At 39.9% G+C, this 19,938-nt stretch overlaps 1 protein-coding gene across 2 annotated transcripts in view; it reads right to left on the bottom strand.

The window, feature by feature from the left end:
* Window positions 1–2,958: 2,958 nt before the first annotated feature.
* LOC119894283 (GRAM domain-containing protein 2A-like) overlaps window positions 2,959–19,938 on the bottom strand; it is a 42,132-nt gene continuing 25,152 nt past the window's right edge. For both annotated transcript variants that reach the window (XM_038706952.1, XM_038706954.1), the window contains exons 6-12: window positions 19,480–19,578; window positions 18,074–18,145; window positions 17,895–17,954; window positions 10,810–10,945; window positions 8,702–8,795; window positions 6,474–6,575; window positions 2,959–4,545 (exon numbers count right to left, since the gene is read on the bottom strand). In XM_038706952.1, coding sequence (XP_038562880.1) covers window positions 4,497–4,545; window positions 6,474–6,575; window positions 8,702–8,795; window positions 10,810–10,945; window positions 17,895–17,954; window positions 18,074–18,145; window positions 19,480–19,578 — 612 coding nt within the window. In that variant the 3' untranslated portion in view covers window positions 2,959–4,496. The remainder of the gene's footprint in view (window positions 4,546–6,473; window positions 6,576–8,701; window positions 8,796–10,809; window positions 10,946–17,894; window positions 17,955–18,073; window positions 18,146–19,479; window positions 19,579–19,938) is intronic.

Raw genomic sequence — 19,938 nt, 5'->3', positions numbered from 1 at the left:
TTAATATTTCTATAAGTAGCAACCCTCCAGGATGATTTAATGACACTTACTGAGTTTTGTTAATATTTTAATGTAGTTTATAAGAAATAATGTGAAATTGTTCCTTTCACCACCCAGAACCTGAGAACTCTAAAGAAAAAGCCGCTCCATCAGTGGGTGCAGCTACAGACATTTAATCTTTTCATTGGACGTTTCTAACAGCGACGTGTCTGGGAGTTAAACTGTCCTCCTGAGGTTTGCACCTTTCTACTAAAGAACCGGACATTTTCTAACACAGTTGTTAATCTTTTCTACTCAGCCGGGAGAGAGATAGGCAACATGTGGCTTTCTTTCTCCTCGTCTTCGCTATCGTCTGCTCACAGATTCCCTTTCTTCCACCTGAAATCAACTTAAAAATAAAACCGTAGACGACAACTCTCATTTGACGGACACCGGCTTTGAGTCCTGGCGTACTCTGCCTCTGATTGGCCCTAAGGCTACATCCAGACTACTCGATTTTGTTTTAAAGTAAAGAACGATCTGCGTCCACACCAGCGTTTTAGCTGCGTAGCCGAATTGATCGCCGTCTGTATTAAAACGTTTGAAAACGCACATCATGCGGCCGTTCACGTACACTGAGCATGTGCGTGCCGGTGTAAACAGGAAGCAGATAGTCTACTCCGCAGCTGCAGAAGATTCGGCTAAAGAAGGAAAGTCCTACTAGAGACGAACGAAGTCCGCACTAACGCTACTTCGCAGTTAAAACCAAAACGGGGTCAGCAGCGTTTTCAGAATTTTCTGTTTTAGGTGTTCAGATCGGGAGGAAGAAACTTTAGTAGAAGGTCTGAGTTTTAAAAGGAAATGGAGCCTCATTCTAACCTAAACATTTGTTATGTTGAGACCTCACCAAGATACCAAGACATAATGCAGTTTAAAAATAAACTTTGTTATTGTTAGAAATAGTACTTTGAACAAAAGTACAACAAAGCGTTATCTGCTGTTGGCGATGTTAGAAAATATTTAGAAGTAATAAATTAGAGAGAAATGAGAGGACCGGTCGCTAGAACCGCCAAATTGTTTCAGAAATAAATCTACAATCACGTCTGTCAGCAGCGTAGCCTCCAACACTATCGTAACATTAAACGCCCTGCTGAGCCTACAGATGGCAGTGAAAAACGGGAGGGTTAGCAAGTCTGGTCTCCGAAAAGGAAAAGTGATAAATAATAATAAAAAATAGCCCTTAAGTCAGGTAATTGACTTGTTCACCGGGAACACTAAGTGTGAGCGCTAACAGGAGCTCCTCACCGTAGCTCCCCGGCGGAGCCCCTGACGTTTTGTTCTGTGGTGCTGCAGTGTTGTTGTTGGCAAATTATGCAACACTCATGACATGAGGGAAAGATCTGACTCTCTGTTTCTCTTTTTTAATAGTCAAATATCGGCTTTTATAAATGCTGATGCAGCTATATCTGCAAGTAGCTTATATCGGCCGATAACATCTGCAAAACTATAAATCGGTCGGGCTGTAGGGCTTACTTACATTGTGCTGCGTTTGATGTTGTATTATCCTTTTGCCCATGCGGGTCACTTTCAGGCAGTAGACAGTTCACACTTCAGTCTGTTACAGTCAATAAAAAAAACCCAGATCTCTTTAGAAGAAGGCCAAGTGCAGTTATATTATCATTAAACAGGTTGCGCCTCACAAACTAGTTATGTAGATTAGTTGTTAAATGAGACCTATTATACTGCCAGTCCTATATTGTAGTTCGGTGACTCCTGTATGGCAGCTTTGCATGATTGAAAGTTAAAAAAAAAAAAATATATTTTGTACGTCATGTAGGCCTTCATTTCAGCCTCTGTGTGAAACAAGCTGTAGATGCTCCTGTCTCTTTAAGCCCCCCCCCTCAAAGCCCACTGTCTTCTGATTGGCCAAGACCTGAAGCATGTTACCAGGCTGTTGTTGTCGCTGGGCAGAACAGGCAGACTGAGCGCATATATAGAACAGCGGCTCCGTCTGGTTCCTGGTTTCGTATTACGGAGCCGTTGGTAGAAAAAGCAGTTTAAAACCGAGCGTTCAGAACAGGAGGAAATCTGAGGTTTCTGCTCACAGGGATTTCTTTTAAATGCTTTAACCTCATTTTTTGAAGCTTTAGCCATTTTTAACATGAACATCCAACATTGTAACAGTGAAGATAAGTCATAAAATGTGGAAAAGCAATAATAGGTCTCCTTTAAATACTTACACCCACTAACTGCCAGGTGTAACTTTAGCCTGAACAAGTCGTAGCGTTCAGCATGAGGTGAAGACACTGGCACGAGCGCCGACTCCTTTCACGTGACTGACCGTTCTCTCTCTTCACGTCTCTGACGGACATGAAACTCATCAAGATGAACCACTGTGTTAGAAAATATCTGCTTTCTTTGATAAAAGGTACGCGATGCCCGAGGACACAAGAACTGAAGGAGAGAAGTGGACTCCGACTCCCAGGAAATGCCCAATCACAGAGCTTCACATCAGTAACGATGGTCCAACAGGTGTTTTGAACACAAATTAAAAGACAATGGCTGTGTTGGAAACAGACTAAACTGCTGTCTCAGAAGGTGTCTAACAGGACAGCGAGGCATCAAGTGCTGTTCGAAACGGCTCGAACGATCTCTTCCTGTCTCCTGAGATGCCTTCAAGCTGCCCCACTAACGGCCAGTTTTGAAGGCAGCATTGATGCTGACTATTACCCATAAAGCAGTGCAGCTGCTGCTGCCGGAGCTTTCGAAAACTGGTCAAGATGGCGGACAAACAAGCTGAATTTGTACACAAATAGACGTTTTTAAGTGTTTTGTAGTTTTCTTGTGTCGATTTTTGAAAATCTAGCGACAACTAAACGTTGAACTATAATATCAGCCGTGACTGTGACCAACCAAGTTTGTTCAGTATGATTTCTGAGGCGTCTGTTGGCTGTTTGGCTTTTCAATAGCTAGTTAGCTTATGCTAAGTCGGCGTACTGACGTCACACGTTGCCGTATGTGCTGCCCTAGAAGGCTGTTGGAAACTAATGTAAACAGAGCTGCCTTCACTTGCAAATGATGCCTTCTGAGGCAGCTGTCTGTTACGGTATCGAGACAGCTGCCTTCCGTTTCAAAGCCAATAGTGTTTTAAATTTGCGACTGCTCTGGTTGACAGCCTGAGCTCCCTCGCTTCCGCCCCACTGGAACTTATTTCGTTAAAAATACGTACGGAAGTCAACGGCGAGAGACGACTAATGTTTAGATCCCGTTTGAAATGTAAAGTTAAAGTTAAGAAAGTCACAGTTTGATGTAAAACCGTTTAGTAACATTTACTTGGGGTTATCGGCGTTTATTTCTATTTGTAGTAGCTTCGGGTTATTTCTTATTTAATCATTTTAATTCTGCTTTATTCTCCACCTGTATTTAAGTGTTTACTCCCTAGCTTAACTCCATTTGCCTTCACCTCTGCTGCAAACACACCTGCTGTGGCCCCGCCTCTTTCTGTCTCTCTCTCTCTCTCTCTCCCTGTATGTGTCTTGCTCTGCTCTCTCTCTCCATCAGCAGATCGTTCTGTAAAGTCGCCAAAAAGACACCGAACTTGCAATTTCCAACTGCGATTCCATTTTCAGCCGCAGGTACGCTGCACGCAGGCTTGTAAAATGACAGCCGCACTGGTGTGTTCAGCTTTATCAGGCCCGTGCTTGTAAAATATTCACCATGTCCACGACGTGTAACGAAACAGATCGCTTTTGGGTTTGTGCTCTTTGTAATTACGTATTTTCACAGACTTATACTTAAACAAACTGCGACTTTCTTGACTTAAACGATCTTTTAAACCGACAAACATCATGTTCAGGAATTCAGGACACAATTCAAACGGGACGCCGTTGACTACTGAACGTATTTTTTTCAAAATAAGGTCCCATGGTGGTCCACCGGAAGGGGCGGGGCTTCTTCTCCAAAGCAACAGCAGCTGAGGCTCATGGGTATTGTAGTTGGTTAGACTTAACCGCCAAACTGACAGAAAACAACGCTGCTATCTCTGAAAAAATAATAATAATAATAATAATAATCTAGCTGGTGGGCAGAACGTCGACTTCACTTTATCCTGGAGAGTCCTGAGTTTCCGTGTTCACTCAGGAAGCAGCAGCTCCTCCCAGCTCATCACATCCAGCAGTGTCTGCATAAAAAAACACGTTAACCTGAACTACTCACACACACCTAACGGCCAGTGTGTGTTTTACATGGAAGCACACACACCACCTACATCTCAGTTATGTTACAGCATGTTGTCGTCTCTCCAGCCTCCGGACCTCTTACACTCAAACACTTTGTCCTCAGAGGTCAGAGGTCAGTCTACTGCTTCTGTTGACTACTGGGAAGTCTCTATTGTAACCAGGTCGCGGGCGGGATCAGCTGCCGCAGTCGTCCGTCTGTCTCCTCTCCCCGCCGCCCCGCTAAAGGGAAGTCTATGTGACTGCATATGTCCTCACTTCACTCCCTGATTTGCTTCAGCGTCAGGTTCTTGTCCTCTGATTGGCCAGCCAGCAGGGCACCTCCCCACACCTGGAGAGAGGAACAAAGAAACAAGGTTCAGGTCGAAAAAAGTTTTGAGCATTAAACACTTTATTTCCTGCATTCTGATGATTTTTTCTGCACCAATTTATAGTGATTCATTTTATTTATGTGTTAATGGTTCAGTCTTCCCTCCTCTTGTGTCTTTCTTTGTTTGGGGAAGTAACCTCTTTAAATGTGACTGTGGCTCCTTTTTACCTCAATAATAAATGATTTAATTTTAATTTAGTTATAAACTCCTGGGCCCGTATTCATTAAGATTCTAAGAATCCGCTCAGAAAACTCTTAATGGAGTAGGAGGAGGCGGGGTTGACCCCGTTGCTATGTATGACACAATCTTTTGAAGACTGTGATTGGTTGGTTTAACCAAGAAGAGAAAAAAAAGAGTGATTTTAAGTAAAGCTTCTATTCTAAGCTTGGAAATTACATGCGTAATATTTCCTGTTTGACCGTTCTCACACACACTCGCACACATTGTATATGTGTATATAAATCCTGTTTTTATTTACCACGCTGTTAATTTCCTATAAGGTATTTGATTGGCTTAGAATGATAAAAATTGTTCCACTCTTTCCAGTTACACTGATTGCTGGCATGTCTATTTAAGTGGTGGTATGAATGTATCAAACATGGAATCAAAACCAAGAAGGGCGAGAAAGCCCGACTGGACAGAGGAACAGTGTTTACTGTTAGCCCAGTTAGTGGATGAACACAAGGCCATTCTAAAAGCAAAATTCGGGCCGGTTGTCACAGCGCGGGGCGAGAAGCAGACGTGGGAGCGTATAGCACAAACTATTAACGGTTCATTCCCCCTGCTTGTTTTTTGAGCCTGCAAGGTGGCATTGCATTTTCCCATTTGCCAAATATCGTAATGTAGTGATTACTTTCACTTCTGGCGCTATGGCATTCCTGCGCTGTGTCGGATCAGTCACAAACATGATCCCTGCACGATCTAATCTATAGCGTCTGATTAACTCACTGTCATCCATTGTCTGCAACACGTTTCTTCTCCCTCTTCATCTTTCTGCCATATTCTCCTCTACTAAAGAAACTCTTAAGCCTCTTAAAAGTCCTCGGCCGTGCTCCTAACAAATTTGACCTTAAGACCTCTTTTAAGGGTTAAAAGACTTTCTGAAATACTTTTTTCTTTACTAGGATTTTTTCTTTAATTTTAAGAGTAAACGCCCACATTTCTAAGAATTTTCTTAGAATTTTGTCACTAGGAGCTACTCTTTGCGTTAAGATTTGTTAGCTCCTGCGTTTCAGCAGCGTTTCTGCTCGTGTTGAAAACTTTCTGCGGTCGTTTGACCGGCGCAGTTTGGGACTCCATGTCACATGTGAAACCGAAAGTAACTGAAACACTAACTGTCACAGCGTACGCCGGCGTCAATCAGCTGGGTGGAGTTGATCTAATCAGTTACACATTTATGTTTCATTGTGTTCAATCAATACGTGGCTTGACAGCTTTTTTCCTGACGAGAAATATCTTCACAATCTCGTGGCGCGAGATCTCGTCACACCACTAATCTCGTCCTATGTGTCCGTTTAACTGAATCTTATTTCTTTTAACTTTATGTAATTTTAAATTGCTTTACTTAATGTTTTTATTAATTTTTGTTCAACCATGTTAAGCACGTTGTAACTCTGTTAGCGGTTTATAAATAAAGTTAGTCATGATAATCGGAGAGCTTTAGATGTGTTGGTAAATTTATTTTTTGACTTAAGATTGAGCCAGGCTAGCTGTTTCCCCCTGCTCCCAGTCTTTATGCTAAGCTAAGCTAACCCCCTACTGAACGCACAGACTTCAGACGGAGATCCATCAGAACATCTGACTCTCGGAGAGAAAGTTTGACTTGGATTAGGTTTCGAAGCCGGGACATGTTTTATGTAAATGAGCGCCCTCACTAACGTGTGCGTACCTCTCTCTGAGTGTCGGCTGGCTGCTCAGGAAGCTCAGCTGCTGCTCCAGACGACAAACTCTGAAGGCCAGATAGCAGGAAGACAGGACCAACAGGAAGACGCTGAGGGACACACAGACCAATAATATCATATCAGTAAACAGCATTGTACATTGTAACATGTAGAAAAGACTAGAACCAAAAAAGGTGTTCTGTCACATGGATAAATAAACATTTTTATTACATTTCTGGCACATGATGCACCTCAAAATAGCAGCCTGGAACGCGTCAGCATGTAAAAGTGCTCATAGTTTTTAAGACATTTTAGTTTCATGTGTCAAAGTGTTTCCACGTCTGGTCCTGAAGCTGTCCGCAGTTTCCATACGGACTAGTTTAAATGAACTTCTGACCCTTTTTCTGGATTTCCAGACTTCTCCTTGAATTTTATTTATTCTTTATTGATGGTTATTCATTTATTCTTCACATACTGTGTGTTGAATTGTCTGTTTGCCTGTAGACAAACTGGCCAGTTTTGCATGTTCCTCAGCACTGACTGAAATACTCATTTAAAGGGGTTTTACAGGCACGGGAGCAGAGTTCAATAAAAAGGTTTCAAAGAGATTTACGATAATCAATGTGTGTAAATTAAATTAAACATGTCAATATGCAAATGAATGAAAAATAAAATGGGCATCACACAGTAGAAGCTTTTTTTTGTATAAAAAAAAGTGAAACCAGGAACAGACTATCAGACAGAAACTCCCCTGTTTACTGGGAGAAATGCCAGAATGCCAAATCATTGCAGCAAAATATGTCTCCTCGTGCCACGAAATGAGGACAACCAGTGGGAACTCAGACTGGACTGAAAATTAGATTTTTTAAAATTTATTATTACTTTCATTGTTTGTTATTTTAATAATTGTTCCTTTATTATTATTTTTATTTCATATTTGATACTGATTTTTTTAGATATTTATTTTATTTTTGTTAATAAACACACACGTTTTTACTGTTATTATCATATGAATTGAATTCACAACACATGCTTACTGTTTTTTTTAATTTATTTGTACTTTAATTTTATATATTATATATATATATATATATTCATATATATAAATTTCTTTTTTTTAACACACACTTTTACTGTTTTATTTACTTTAATGAAATGAATTGTTCTTTTGTAATTTATTTGTAGCTTTGGAGATATTGTTGTTTTACATTCATGCCAATAAAGCTAGATTGAATTGAATTGACTCTGCGTCCCGGCTCACAGGAGGATAAAAGCTCAGAGAGATATGACGGTGTCAGCTAGAGCTGCAGCGATTAAATTAATCGCCAACTAGTTTGATCATTAATTAACAGGTTTGAGTCATTCTTTGGTGAGAAATTCTCTGATTCCAGCTTCTTAAATGTGAATATTTTCTGTTTCTTTTCCTCCTCTGTGACAGTAAACTGAAAATCTTTGTGTTGTGGACAAAACAAAACGTTTGAGGACCTCATCTTGAGCTTTAGGAAACACTGATCAATAGTTTTCACCATTTTATAGACCACACAACTAACTGATTTATTGAGGTTACAATCTGTAGTTGCCAGCCCATGTCTGGCCTTAAAAGTAGTATTTTCCTGTGTGTATGTTCAGCACTTCATTTTTCTCTCAAGATATTCAGTTTGTTGAGAAAAGATACCCTAAATTAGTGAAGTCATCCAGTGTTTGGCATCAAGTGTTTGTTCTGGCCATAAAGAAAACCACAATTAACTTTCACTCAGGAGCAAAAATCAGACTTGAAACCTGAAAGAAATTATGATTTCCAGGTCAAAATGGCTGCGTTGCAAAAGCAAGTGTGAAATGAAAACAACAAGAAAAGATTTGTGATTTTGTTTTGCAGGAAACTTCCTAGTAAATTAAAATAAAAATCTGTGAGCAACACAAACAATTGTTTCAAGGTAGAGAGATAAAATATATATTATATATTAATGTTTTTAAAGGCTGCAGTGCTGGATGAACAGGCTGCTCATACAGAACATCCACCAGCAGGTGGCAGCACAGACCAACAATAAAAAACTTTTTTGTCTCTTTTTTGTTGCATCCTGGATGTTTTTAACGGTCTGCTCAAGTTCTGAAAGAAGATATTATCTACCAAAAATAACTTTAGGGGATGTTTTAAGGGGAAAATCAACAGAGTGGCTTCGTAGTTTTATCAACCTTTGGTTTGTTTTCTGGAGGTTTTGGGTTTTGTGGGACTCACAGCAGGATGAAGAGTTTCAGCAGCTGGTACTCCATGTGACTCAGTTCAGGTACTGGTTCTGTCAGCAGGATCTTCTCTGTTTCCAAACTGCTGTCTACACACACAAGGAAACACAGTTTCATTCAGTTAAATAAATAAAATCAAATAGATGAAACAGTAATTGTGTGTGTGTGTTTAAGTAAAGATACATTTATAAAAAAAACAGTAAGAGTGTGTGTGTTTAAATAAAAACAAACAAATAAAATAAAATAGATAAAACAGTAAACGTGTTTGTTTAAATGAAATAATATATTAAATAATTCTACTTTAAAATTTTGAATTTATTATTACTCTCATTGTTTATTTTAATAATTGTTCCTTTATTATTATTTTTATTTCGCATTTGATACTGATTTTTTAGATATTTATTTTATTTTTTGTTTATTAATACATATACACGTTTTTACTATTATTGTTACCATATGAATTGAATTCACAACACATGCTTACTGTTTTTTTTAATTTATTTTTATTTTTATTATTTGTACTTTATTTTTATATTCTATATTATATATATATTTTTTAACACACACTTTTACTGTTTTATTCACTTATTTAATGAAATGAATTGTTCTTTTGTAATTTATTTATTAAATAAATAAAATAAAATACAGTAAAACAGTAAACGTGTGTCCTTTAAATGAAAATAAATAAAAGATGAAACCGTAAATGTGTGTGCAAATAATAAAAAAAATAAATAGATAAAACATTAAATGTGTGTATTTAAATACTGTTTAAAACAGTAAGAGTTTAAATAAAAAAATACAAATAAACAATTTAATTAAAAAACGTGTTTGTGTTGTGAATTCAATTCATATAGTTCATCAAATAAATAAAATAAAATAAATAACCAGTAAAGCCATCTCTCTGTCTCTAAAGGATTTATACTTCCGCGTTGAATCTACTCCGTTCCCTGACACGCACCTCACTAAAAATGCAACAACACGTTTCGGCTACGCAGACCGCAAGAACCGTGATCCGTCAGCTCGGTAGCTTCTTCTGCCTCGAGGGTCGTTTAGTACTTTCACTAAAAATTACTGATCTTCAACATCGATCCGCTCCAACATGATCTGCTCAGTTTCAGCCGCCGTACACCGACGATGATGAAGTTATTTTTACCTGCTGAAGAGGTAACAATCAAGCTGACATTTAATCATTTAGTGAAGTCACATCCTGGTCACATCAGTGTTGTTTGCAACTCAAAAGGCTCGAGCGTAGATGTAGAGCAAGACATTTTCATTTCAGGAGAGAGACTAAAAGTTTTCTCAGAATGCAAGTATTTATAAGTAGACATAACCCAAATCTTGGCTTCAAAAACCACATAAGGGTCTGTAATTTCAGGTATACCAGAAACCAGCTGAGGCAGCTAAGTTATACTTCCACTCACTGGTTCGCTCCCACATCACCTGCTGTCTGATAAGTTGGTCCACTGCACACCTTGTTGGTCCACTAGACAAAAGGCCATTTAGTTACCATCACTGCTATATTCTAAAGAAGTATAATCTGCTTAGCGGGGAAAACCTCAATGTTACATCCCAGTATGGGATTAGGGAGTACCCACTGATGTAAAGTAACCTAATGAAAAATTAACTGACACAACAATACATACTCCACCATAACAATCAAATAAAAAAATATCTGCTTAGTTTATATCACGCACAGTTTAGCTCCTCCTCCTCATTTGACTGGGCTCATCAACTTCAAATCAACCGCAAACAGAGAGGTGTAGCTAGGAGGGACTGAAAAATCCCACTCAGAAAAACTACATTCATGCAGGCCGTCTTTTCATTCACATCCTCACATCAGTGGGACTCCTCCACCTACCACCATCAATTAGACAATCGCCATCCTATTACTGCTGTCAGAGCAATGCTGGTGTCATCCAAGATTATTTTAGGACGATATTAACATCGGGGAGAACGGACTGCGGCTTACTCGGGTACATTTACATTTGTTTCAAATGTTTATCAGTTTACATTGTCTTTGTATAAATGCTTGCGACGACATGCAGGATCGAAGTATAAATGGCCATTTCCTGTGAATGCTGATTGACAGATGGACGGGCCTACCGGTGAGCGTGTGCGTGCTGAAGGTCGTGTCGGCGGTGAGGCCGGGGGTGGAGTTTCCCAGCAAGTCTGGGAGGGACGAGGAGACGGCGGGGAGCGAGGGCTTCCTCCTCCACTTCAACACCTCTGGAAACTCGTCCTGCAAGAGAGACAAAAACAAAGGACAAAAAAAAAAATGATTGTGATGTGCACCAGACTTCTGTTTCAAACTGAGGGAAAATAGAAATACACCAACGCCAGAGGCCAAACATCGACACACAGACAGCCAAAGTACCTCACTTAAGGCTCCATCGGACCTTATTTCTGAAGAAATATTGTGTCCTGAATTACACATTTGATTTTTGTCCATTAAAAAAATAATTTAAGTCATGAAAGTTGGAGTCCTCACTTTTGTTGCCAGCGTGTTAGACATTAATGCAGTGTGATGTGTTATTTTGAGGGGACAGCAGATTTACACTGTTATACAAGCTGCACGCTCACTACTTTACACTGTTACACAAGCTGCACGCTCACTACTTTACACTGTTACACAAGCTGTACGCTCACTAGTTTACACTGTTACACGAGCTACACGCTCGCTACTTTACACTGTTATACGAGCTGCACGCTCACTAGTTTACACTGTTACACGAGCTACACGCTCGCTACTTTACACTGTTATACGAGCTGCACGCTCGCTACTTTACACTGTTATACGAGCTGCACGCTCGCTACTTTACACTGATATACGAGCTGTACGCTCACTTACTTTACAAGCTTTACGCTCACTACTTTACACTGTTATATAAGCTGTACGCTCGCTACTTTACACTGTTATACAAGCTGTACGCTCGCTACTTTACACTGATATACAAGCTGTACGCTCACTACTTTACAAGCTGTACGCTCGCTACTTTACAAGCTGTACGCTCGCTACTTTACACTGTTATACAAGCTGTACGCTCACTACTTTACACTGTTATACAAGCTGTACGCTCACTGCTTTAAGAGCTGTACGCTCACTACTTTACACTGTTATACAAGCTGTACGCTCACTACTTTACAAGCTGTACGCTCGCTACTTTACACTGTTATACAAGCTGTACGCTCGCTACTTTACACTGTTATACAAGCTGTACGCTCACTACTTTACAAGCTGTACGCTCGCTACTTTACAAGCTGTACGCTCACTACTTTACACTGATATACAAGCTGTACGCTCACTACTTTACAAGCTGTACGCTCGCTACTTTACAAGCTGTACGCTCGCTACTTTACACTGTTATACAAGCTGTACACTCACTGCTTTATAAGCTGTACGCTCGCTACTTTACACTAATATACGAGCTGCACGCTCGCTACTTTACACTGTTATACAAGCTGTACGCTCGCTACTTTACACTGATATACAAGCTGTACGCTCACTACTTTACAAGCTGTATGCTCGCTACTTTACAAGCTGTACGCTCACTACTTTACACTGTTATAAAAGCTGTACGCTCACTACTTTACACTGTTATACAATCTGTACGCTCACTACTTTACACTGTTATACAAGCTGTACGCTCACTACTTTACAAGCTGTATGCTCGCTACTTTACAAGCTGTACGCTCACTACTTTACACTGTTATACAAGCTGTACGCTCACTACTTTACACTGTTATAAAAGCTGTACGCTCGCTACTTTACACTGATATACAAGCTGTACGCTCGCTACTTTACAAGCTGTACGCACGCTACTTTACAAGCTGTACGCTCGCTACTTTACAAGCTGTACGCTCACTACTTTACACTGTTATACAAGCTGTACGCTCACTACTTTACACTGTTATACAAGCTGTACGCTCACTACTTTACACTGTTATACAAACTGTACGCTCACTACTTTACAAGCTGTACGCTCACTACTTTACAAGCTGTACGCTCACTACTTTACAAGCTGTACGCTCACTACTTTACAAGCTGTACGCTCACTACTTTACACTGTTATACAAGCTGTACGCTCACTACTTTACACTGTTATACAAACTGTACACTCACTACTTTACACTGTTATACAAGCTGCACACTCACTACTTTACACTGTAATACTTTACAAAGTGTAATTTCTTCATTGTCATCACATGAAAAGATACTTCAAATATTTACTATATACATCACCAAGATGTTAGCGCTGTAATGCTAAGCTAACGTTCATTGCTTGGTTGCTTCTGGCTAGGTACCTTAGCTGCTGGTCCTTTCATCACATCATCTACACATCTTGAATCTTGGAACCTCTTTGGAGTTGGTTTTAATCATTGAGACGTCACATACCAGACTTCTGGGTTTGGGGTCTTTGTAATTACGTATTTTTCAGTTTTACGACAAACTGCGACTTTCTTGAATGACAAACGACATGTGCGTAATTCAGGACACAAATGCAAACGGGATGTAAATATTAGTCGTCTCTTGTTGTTGTTCTGAAATAAAGTCACATGTTGGTACCCAGCAGCTTGGTCCTCATATTTACAGTATTTCAGACAGAACCTGAAGGCAGCGCGAGGAAAGCCTTTTATCCAGGGAGAATGAAGGGGTCACAGAGGGTCACCACAGGACCAAAACAACAGCTTCTGGTATTCCACTAAGCCCGTTTCACTGACTGGTGACTCATCATCACACCGAGGAGGAAGTCCTGCTTCTGCTGGTGTTTTTAAAACATCAACCTTCAGCTTTACTGTTGTAATGGGAGTTCCAAACATATTGCATGTAACCCTGGACTCAGGGAGACTCATCTGTGATGTGGCTCTGAATCTGTGTAAACGTAACAGTCAAAATATCTCTGTTCTCTGTGGTATCCAGACTTCAGGGACAATGTGTCTCTGTGGGACGATAAGATTGACCCTAAAGCTGGATAAATCACAGGCTCACGGAGCTCTCCTCACTTATTCGAGCATACATGTACACGGTGTATGTGTTTTGCTGTGAGTCCTTCTGCAGAAGACTTGAATAAAACTCACAGAAAGACAACTGTTTGCCTGAGCTGTTTATTTAAACACGCAATTCCCACCACACTGACCAGTAAGCGGACATTGATTCAAAAATGTCTTCCTCCGTTTTCCCGTGACAATGGGATAATTATCTTGAGATGATGTAACGGTGTAGTAAAGGGATTGACAGGTAGGTTTGTTTATCGTCAGTGTCCCTGGTTAGCTCAGTCGGCAGAGCGCAGGACTGGGTTGTGTGTTTGATGCCTAATTATGCTCTTAAACAAAGTTCTTATGAAGAGACTGTTTCATATGCTCATAATAAAGCAGGCGCTGGACGCTTATTTTCATTTCCCCAGTATCTCCATGCAGAGGAAAGTCCTGAGCTTCTCATTAAGGGGAATCCAATCTCACACCTCCTGACAGCTATTTCAGTAGGCAGGCACAATGAAAAAAAAAAAAACCTACATGCTGACCTCTGCATAAGACCGTTTGTTAGATCGTTCAAGAAAATTATCCTGTTATCACAGGAAAATGGAGTAAACTTGTTTGATTTTTTTAAATCGATGTCCGCTTTTGGATTAAGCAGCTCAGGTCGGTCCTCCTCTGTACTTTCATCAGATAGTTTCTCAGTTAAATCAAATCCATTTTAGACTTATTTAGGTAAAATTCTTGTACTGCTGCATGTGTTTAGACAACATTTAACTTTTTTTAAAACTTTGAAGTGAAAAAGAGTATACTTTTTTCAGACTTAAGTATTGTATCAACACTAGAAACTGTTGTACTGCACATAAACTCAACACGCCACTTTCTACGTCTACTACTGTTAATATTAACAAAACACACAGAAACACCCAAATACAGCTGAAACCATTAGGCCAGTAGTCAGAAAATTACTTACTAATAATTACAACTATTTTGATTATTTAGTCATTTTTATTATTTTAAGTTAAGAGTTAAGAGTTGTGAACGTGTCACTTTGGACTCTGGGTAACTGTGACGGCAGAATCTTTACAAACCAAACAACCGATCGATTCACGGAGGAAATAATCAGCAGATTGATCCAGAATCAATTTGATGATTGCCATTAATGCATGAGGAATAGTAATCTAATGAGGAGATATATTAGTAAAACAGGCACAGGGACATTTTACTGCTTCAATACTTTAAAGCCCCTTTTCCACTGCAGCTCAACACGGCTTTTTTTGGTTTTCCACTGTGGAAATGTTGCACCTGTACCTGCTTCCAGGTACTTTTTTCGTATCACCTCCCTCGAGGTTCCAAGCGAGCTGAGGGATACTAAAATGTAACGAGAAAACAGGACAGACTGCTGATTGGTCAGAGAGAATCGTCACCAGACAGTGGCCAGCACCAGAAAGTTTTATATTTTACAGTTTTCGTGTGTTATTTCATCACTAAATTCACTTCTGAGAAGTTTTGAGGTGAGAAATCAACTGTGTAGATTTTGAATATTGACAGTTTTACGAGAAGTGATGGCGGAACAAAAATGTGTTATTGAATATTTTCGGAGTTGAGGAGCTCCGCGAGAAGCCTGTGTGGGAGGAGCGTGTGAGGCCGGCCAGCCGCCCGCTCACAGAGCCCTCTGCTCCCGCCGTCACACAGACCGCTGCAGCAACAACAGCAGAGGAAAACACAGCAGGAAGGTTTTCATACCGCTTATCTGTCTTTACATTCTGAGGAATGTTCAAATGTTTTAACTTAAATCAAGAGACAGCTGTGTGGATCGCACTGAACATTACGTCGTGGCAGTTGTGTGCTATATTGAGAGGTACTATAGAGAGCCGAAGTCACTCACTACCACTTACGTCTCATGGGACATTATTTCGGAAAAAACATGTACGGTAGTCAACGGCAAGAGACAACTTATTTTTATGCTCCTGTTTGAACTGAGCTCTGAATTACACATAATGACGTTTGTCAATTTAAAATATATTTTTGTCCGTCAAGAAAGTCGCAGTTTGTCGTAAAACAGTAAAGTTACATGTTGTTTTGTGTGAAAACTCTTCAACGAACTACATCTCTCATCTCGCACAATATACGTCACCAACATGTTAGCGCGGTAATGCTAAGCTAACGTTCGTTGCTTGGTGGCTACTAGCTGGATTACTTAGCCGTGTTTCCCGCAGAAATTTATCTCACCTGATGTGTTTAATCCAACGACTCTCGGCCCTTTTGTTTTTTGACGTTTTCCTTTTGAAGTTTTTTGACGTTAGCTTCAGTCATTGACAGAGAAAGTTACGACGTCACATACGAGACTTTTTGGTTTGTGGTCTTTGTAATTATGTATTTTCAAAGTCTTATACCTGAACAGTTTTACATCAAACTGCAACTTTCTTGACTTTCTTGACAGGGCACAATTCAAATGGGATCAAAATATTTGTCGTCTCCTGCCATTGACTACCGTACAATATTTTTCCAGAATAAGGTCCCATGGTGGTCCACCGGAAGGGGAGGGACTTAGGCTCTCTATCCCTTGGTACTATCTGCAATGGAAACGGAGGACGGCTAAACCGAGTGGAGTTGAGCCGGTTCTGGTATTTGAAAAACGGCAAGTATTTTAGTTTTGTAGTAATAGTACTTTTAAGTACAGGACCTGAATACCTCCTCAGACACTGGGATCAGCCATGTAGTTTGCTTCACGTTGAGTTAGTCGCGGTGAGAGCGTCGTCCACAGACACGTTTATCTCCGCAGAAACATAATTCACAGTTTCTTTTCCCACTACATGTAAGTCAAACATGTAGTATTATAATTACACAGTATTCTGTGTAAACAGTATTAACCTGACATGTTAAACCTCCAGAGTCAATATGAAAAACGTTTGAGACGTATGTTCTGCGCGGCTACGTTCACTTTGATGGGGCTCCTCCCTGTAAACGGGGTCTCCCTCTCTTACCTCTTCTCTTTAGCTGCTGTAATGGGAGAAGTAAACAACATCGTGGTCATACAAACTTACGTGCCATCCTGTTAAAATACATTTATAAGTTATCTTGCTAGCTTAAGCTTGTGTAGTGTACTAATATATTCCTATGTCATTTTATTTGTGTTTAAATTGACTTTACTTTTTATTTTTGTTATTTGGACTCCTTCAGTGGGTTTTCATCGATGATGCTTGGTGCACAAACGCAGTCAAGATGGACTCAAATGTCACACTGTTTATTGTGAAGACGAAACTTTCATACTGCTGTTTACATTCACCGCATGCAAATTCAAAAAATGCACTGTGTAATGTTCGGGGTGCCTGTATGAATGCATATAAATAACTGTATTGTTGTATTTTATTTTATATATATTTTAATATAGGCCTACACTTAATTATATGTTTTGTGTGTAGCCCGAAGGAACTACAAATTTCGTTTCAATGATCAGCCTTGTGCTGTATAATGACAAATAAACAACCTTGTACTCTGTTATTTAGCTCTTTTAACAGGTATGTTTTCTGTGGTTTATTGTATTGGTTGCTCGTAGGTTCTTTTGCTGTTGTACTCCAGGAGAGAGGAGCTCAAGTTACATCAAAAAGCTGTTGGATGATTAACTCCTAAATTTAGAGCAGTACCTCTGGGGACAGTGGTAAGAGTGGTCTCTTCTGGCATTTGAGTCGTACCTTCTGGAAAAGTTGTAGTAGAACTTCCTGGAGTGAGGGTAGTACCCTCTGGAACAGTGGTTACAGTGCTACCTCCTGGAGTAAGAGTAATACTTACTAGGGCGGTGGTTAGAGTAGTTATTTCTGCAATTAGAGTAGTACTTTCTCGAACAGTAGTTAAAGCAGTACCTCCGGGGACAGAGAGCAGTACCATCTGGTTCTGGCACTGGAGTAGTGATTAAAAGAGTACCTTCCATAACTAGAGTTTCTTGAACAATGGTTACAAAAGTTCCTTCTCCAGGAGAGAGGGGGCTCAAGCTACATCAAAACAATCGACCGGAGGATTTTATTATTTACCTGTTTTGTCAGAATAAATAGAGATCCCCTCCAAAGACATCCTGGGATTGGGCCTCTGTATCATAACACAATGCACGCAATGCTAGACGCCACCGGCTACACTCTTTAGGTTATATAAAGGTAATCTGATGGGGCTGGTTGACAGAAACGCTCTCTAAATGCAGGTTCATTTGAATGTAACGTTACCATAGACAGAGAGCTGGGCTCCTCCAGGTACTGCTTCAGACTCAGACTCTTCCCGTTCACCTGAACACAGAGAAGCAGTCACACATGAAGACCCTGGGATATATTCTGTAATAGAAACATGATAGTTTGACCGTGACGTCTCTGTTTATCGAGAGAATAAATGTAGATGATCCACAAACCTGCAGGTGAGTGCAGATCCTCCTGAGGACGTCGTAGACACTGTCTCTGGACAGCAGGGACACAAACACGTACTGCAGAGAGACAGACAGCAGGTTATAAACAGTATAAACAGAAAAGCACAGAGCTTTAACCCAGAGGTGGAAATTACTCACGTTACTGTAATTGAGTAGTTTATTTGTGTACTTGTACTTTTTGAAGTAGCTTTTTTAAATCTGTAATTTTACTTTTACTTAAGTATGTTTTGTTTAAAGTATTGTACTTCGCTACATTTTCAATCACGTCCATTACTGAGGAGAAAAAACTTTGGTGCAAGAGAAGAACAGCTTCATCATGATGTGGTGTAAGCAGTGAAAAAATGCTGTTTTAAGTTACTGCTAATGCAAACTGAACATTTCCTGCTGCTGCAGCTTCACATTAAAAGCATTTAACTGGCGAAACACGAGATGACTTCTTTTGAAGTAGGCACAGGAAGTGCAATCTGTAAGGGAGATCAGCGCTGATCGCTCTCATTCATCAAAAATTCGGCTAAACAACATGACAACTGTCATTTTCAAGAGTTTTCTGACAGCGGACCAGTTTGAAATATCGCGGTGAGTAATGCAACAGTCAGCAGCAGCAGACACAGTGAGCTGTTAGATAAAGAGCTGCACGCCTCCACCTTCAGCCAGGTAACCTTCACTGTTCGCAGACTCATGCTGTGTGCAGCATAAAGTCAGATCATGACTGCTCACAGAATTATGGAAAACACCAATAACTGTCCGACAATGGTTTGTTTAGCTGCCAAAGACTTCTGGGCCCTGTGGAATTAAAAGGCATCTGCTGTTACCACCAGTAACGATACGTGTCGCATGCATAATAACGGCACGGCCGCAAAACAGCGTAGAAACCGGGTGATTAACATATCATGCCAATCAGATGTACAGTTACAATTACATATTTTAACCATCACTCAGTAAACTGTCTGAGAGCATTTTCTAGTTAAGATGGCCTGTATAGATTTAACATTATGGATTTTACCATGTGAGTCTGTTCACACTTATATAAGCTAATAAATGTTCATTTTGCAAAAGTTGAAATTATTAAACAGTAATTTGGTAATTATTTTAGGTTAAAAAAGTAACGTTTACTCTGAGTAAATTTTAAATGAGCTACTTTATAGCTAGATAGATATTTATATTTTACATATTTTATATTAATATGTAGATATTTTATACCGGTAACTTGTACTTAAGTAAAAGTTCATCAAAGTAATTGTACTTTTACTTAAGTAGAATATTTTTGTACTCTTTCCCCCTCTGCTTTAACCGGCCTGTTAGGCTGTCAGTATACTCCCTATAAAACTGCTTGTTGGACAGTTACTGATAACAATGTGGAATCTCTGGTGTGTACTGGTCCTGTGAGTCACCTTCTGTCCGGTGTCCATTGTGATGGCCAGCCCGTTTGGCACCAGGCCGGCCGTCTTGTGTTTCTTCACCAGCCGAACTGACACCACTGGTATACAGACCTGATGCAGATTCAGAAAAGAGAGATAATAAAAATTCAACATTTTGGTTTGAAAGTCAGAGCAAACACTTTATGTTGCCTCTGCTGCTGGAGCACCTACCGCCCAGCGCTCAGATTCTGGTTGTAGCAGGAGAACAGCTATTTTACATTAACTAAATCACAAATTCCATGAGCTTCATGTAATTCTCCTAAATGACAAGAAGTGAGGTGCATGAGCTTCCACCTGGACTTTGGACAGATTTACAGAATTACAGAATAAATCTCTTTTCTTTGGCATTTCCTTCGAGTAAAGAAAGTTATTATCCTATTATCAGTATACAATATATCATACAGTCTATGATATACTGTATACTACTGTATG

The sequence above is a fragment of the Micropterus salmoides genome, unplaced genomic scaffold (assembly GCF_014851395.1).
Source record: "Micropterus salmoides isolate LMB-PRFRI ecotype aquatic unplaced genomic scaffold, ASM1485139v1 Ms_hic_scaffold_8, whole genome shotgun sequence".
NCBI lineage: Eukaryota > Metazoa > Chordata > Actinopteri > Centrarchiformes > Centrarchidae > Micropterus > Micropterus salmoides.
Note: the sequence above shows the minus strand (reverse complement) of the source record. Positions and strands in the feature narration are given on the sequence as shown.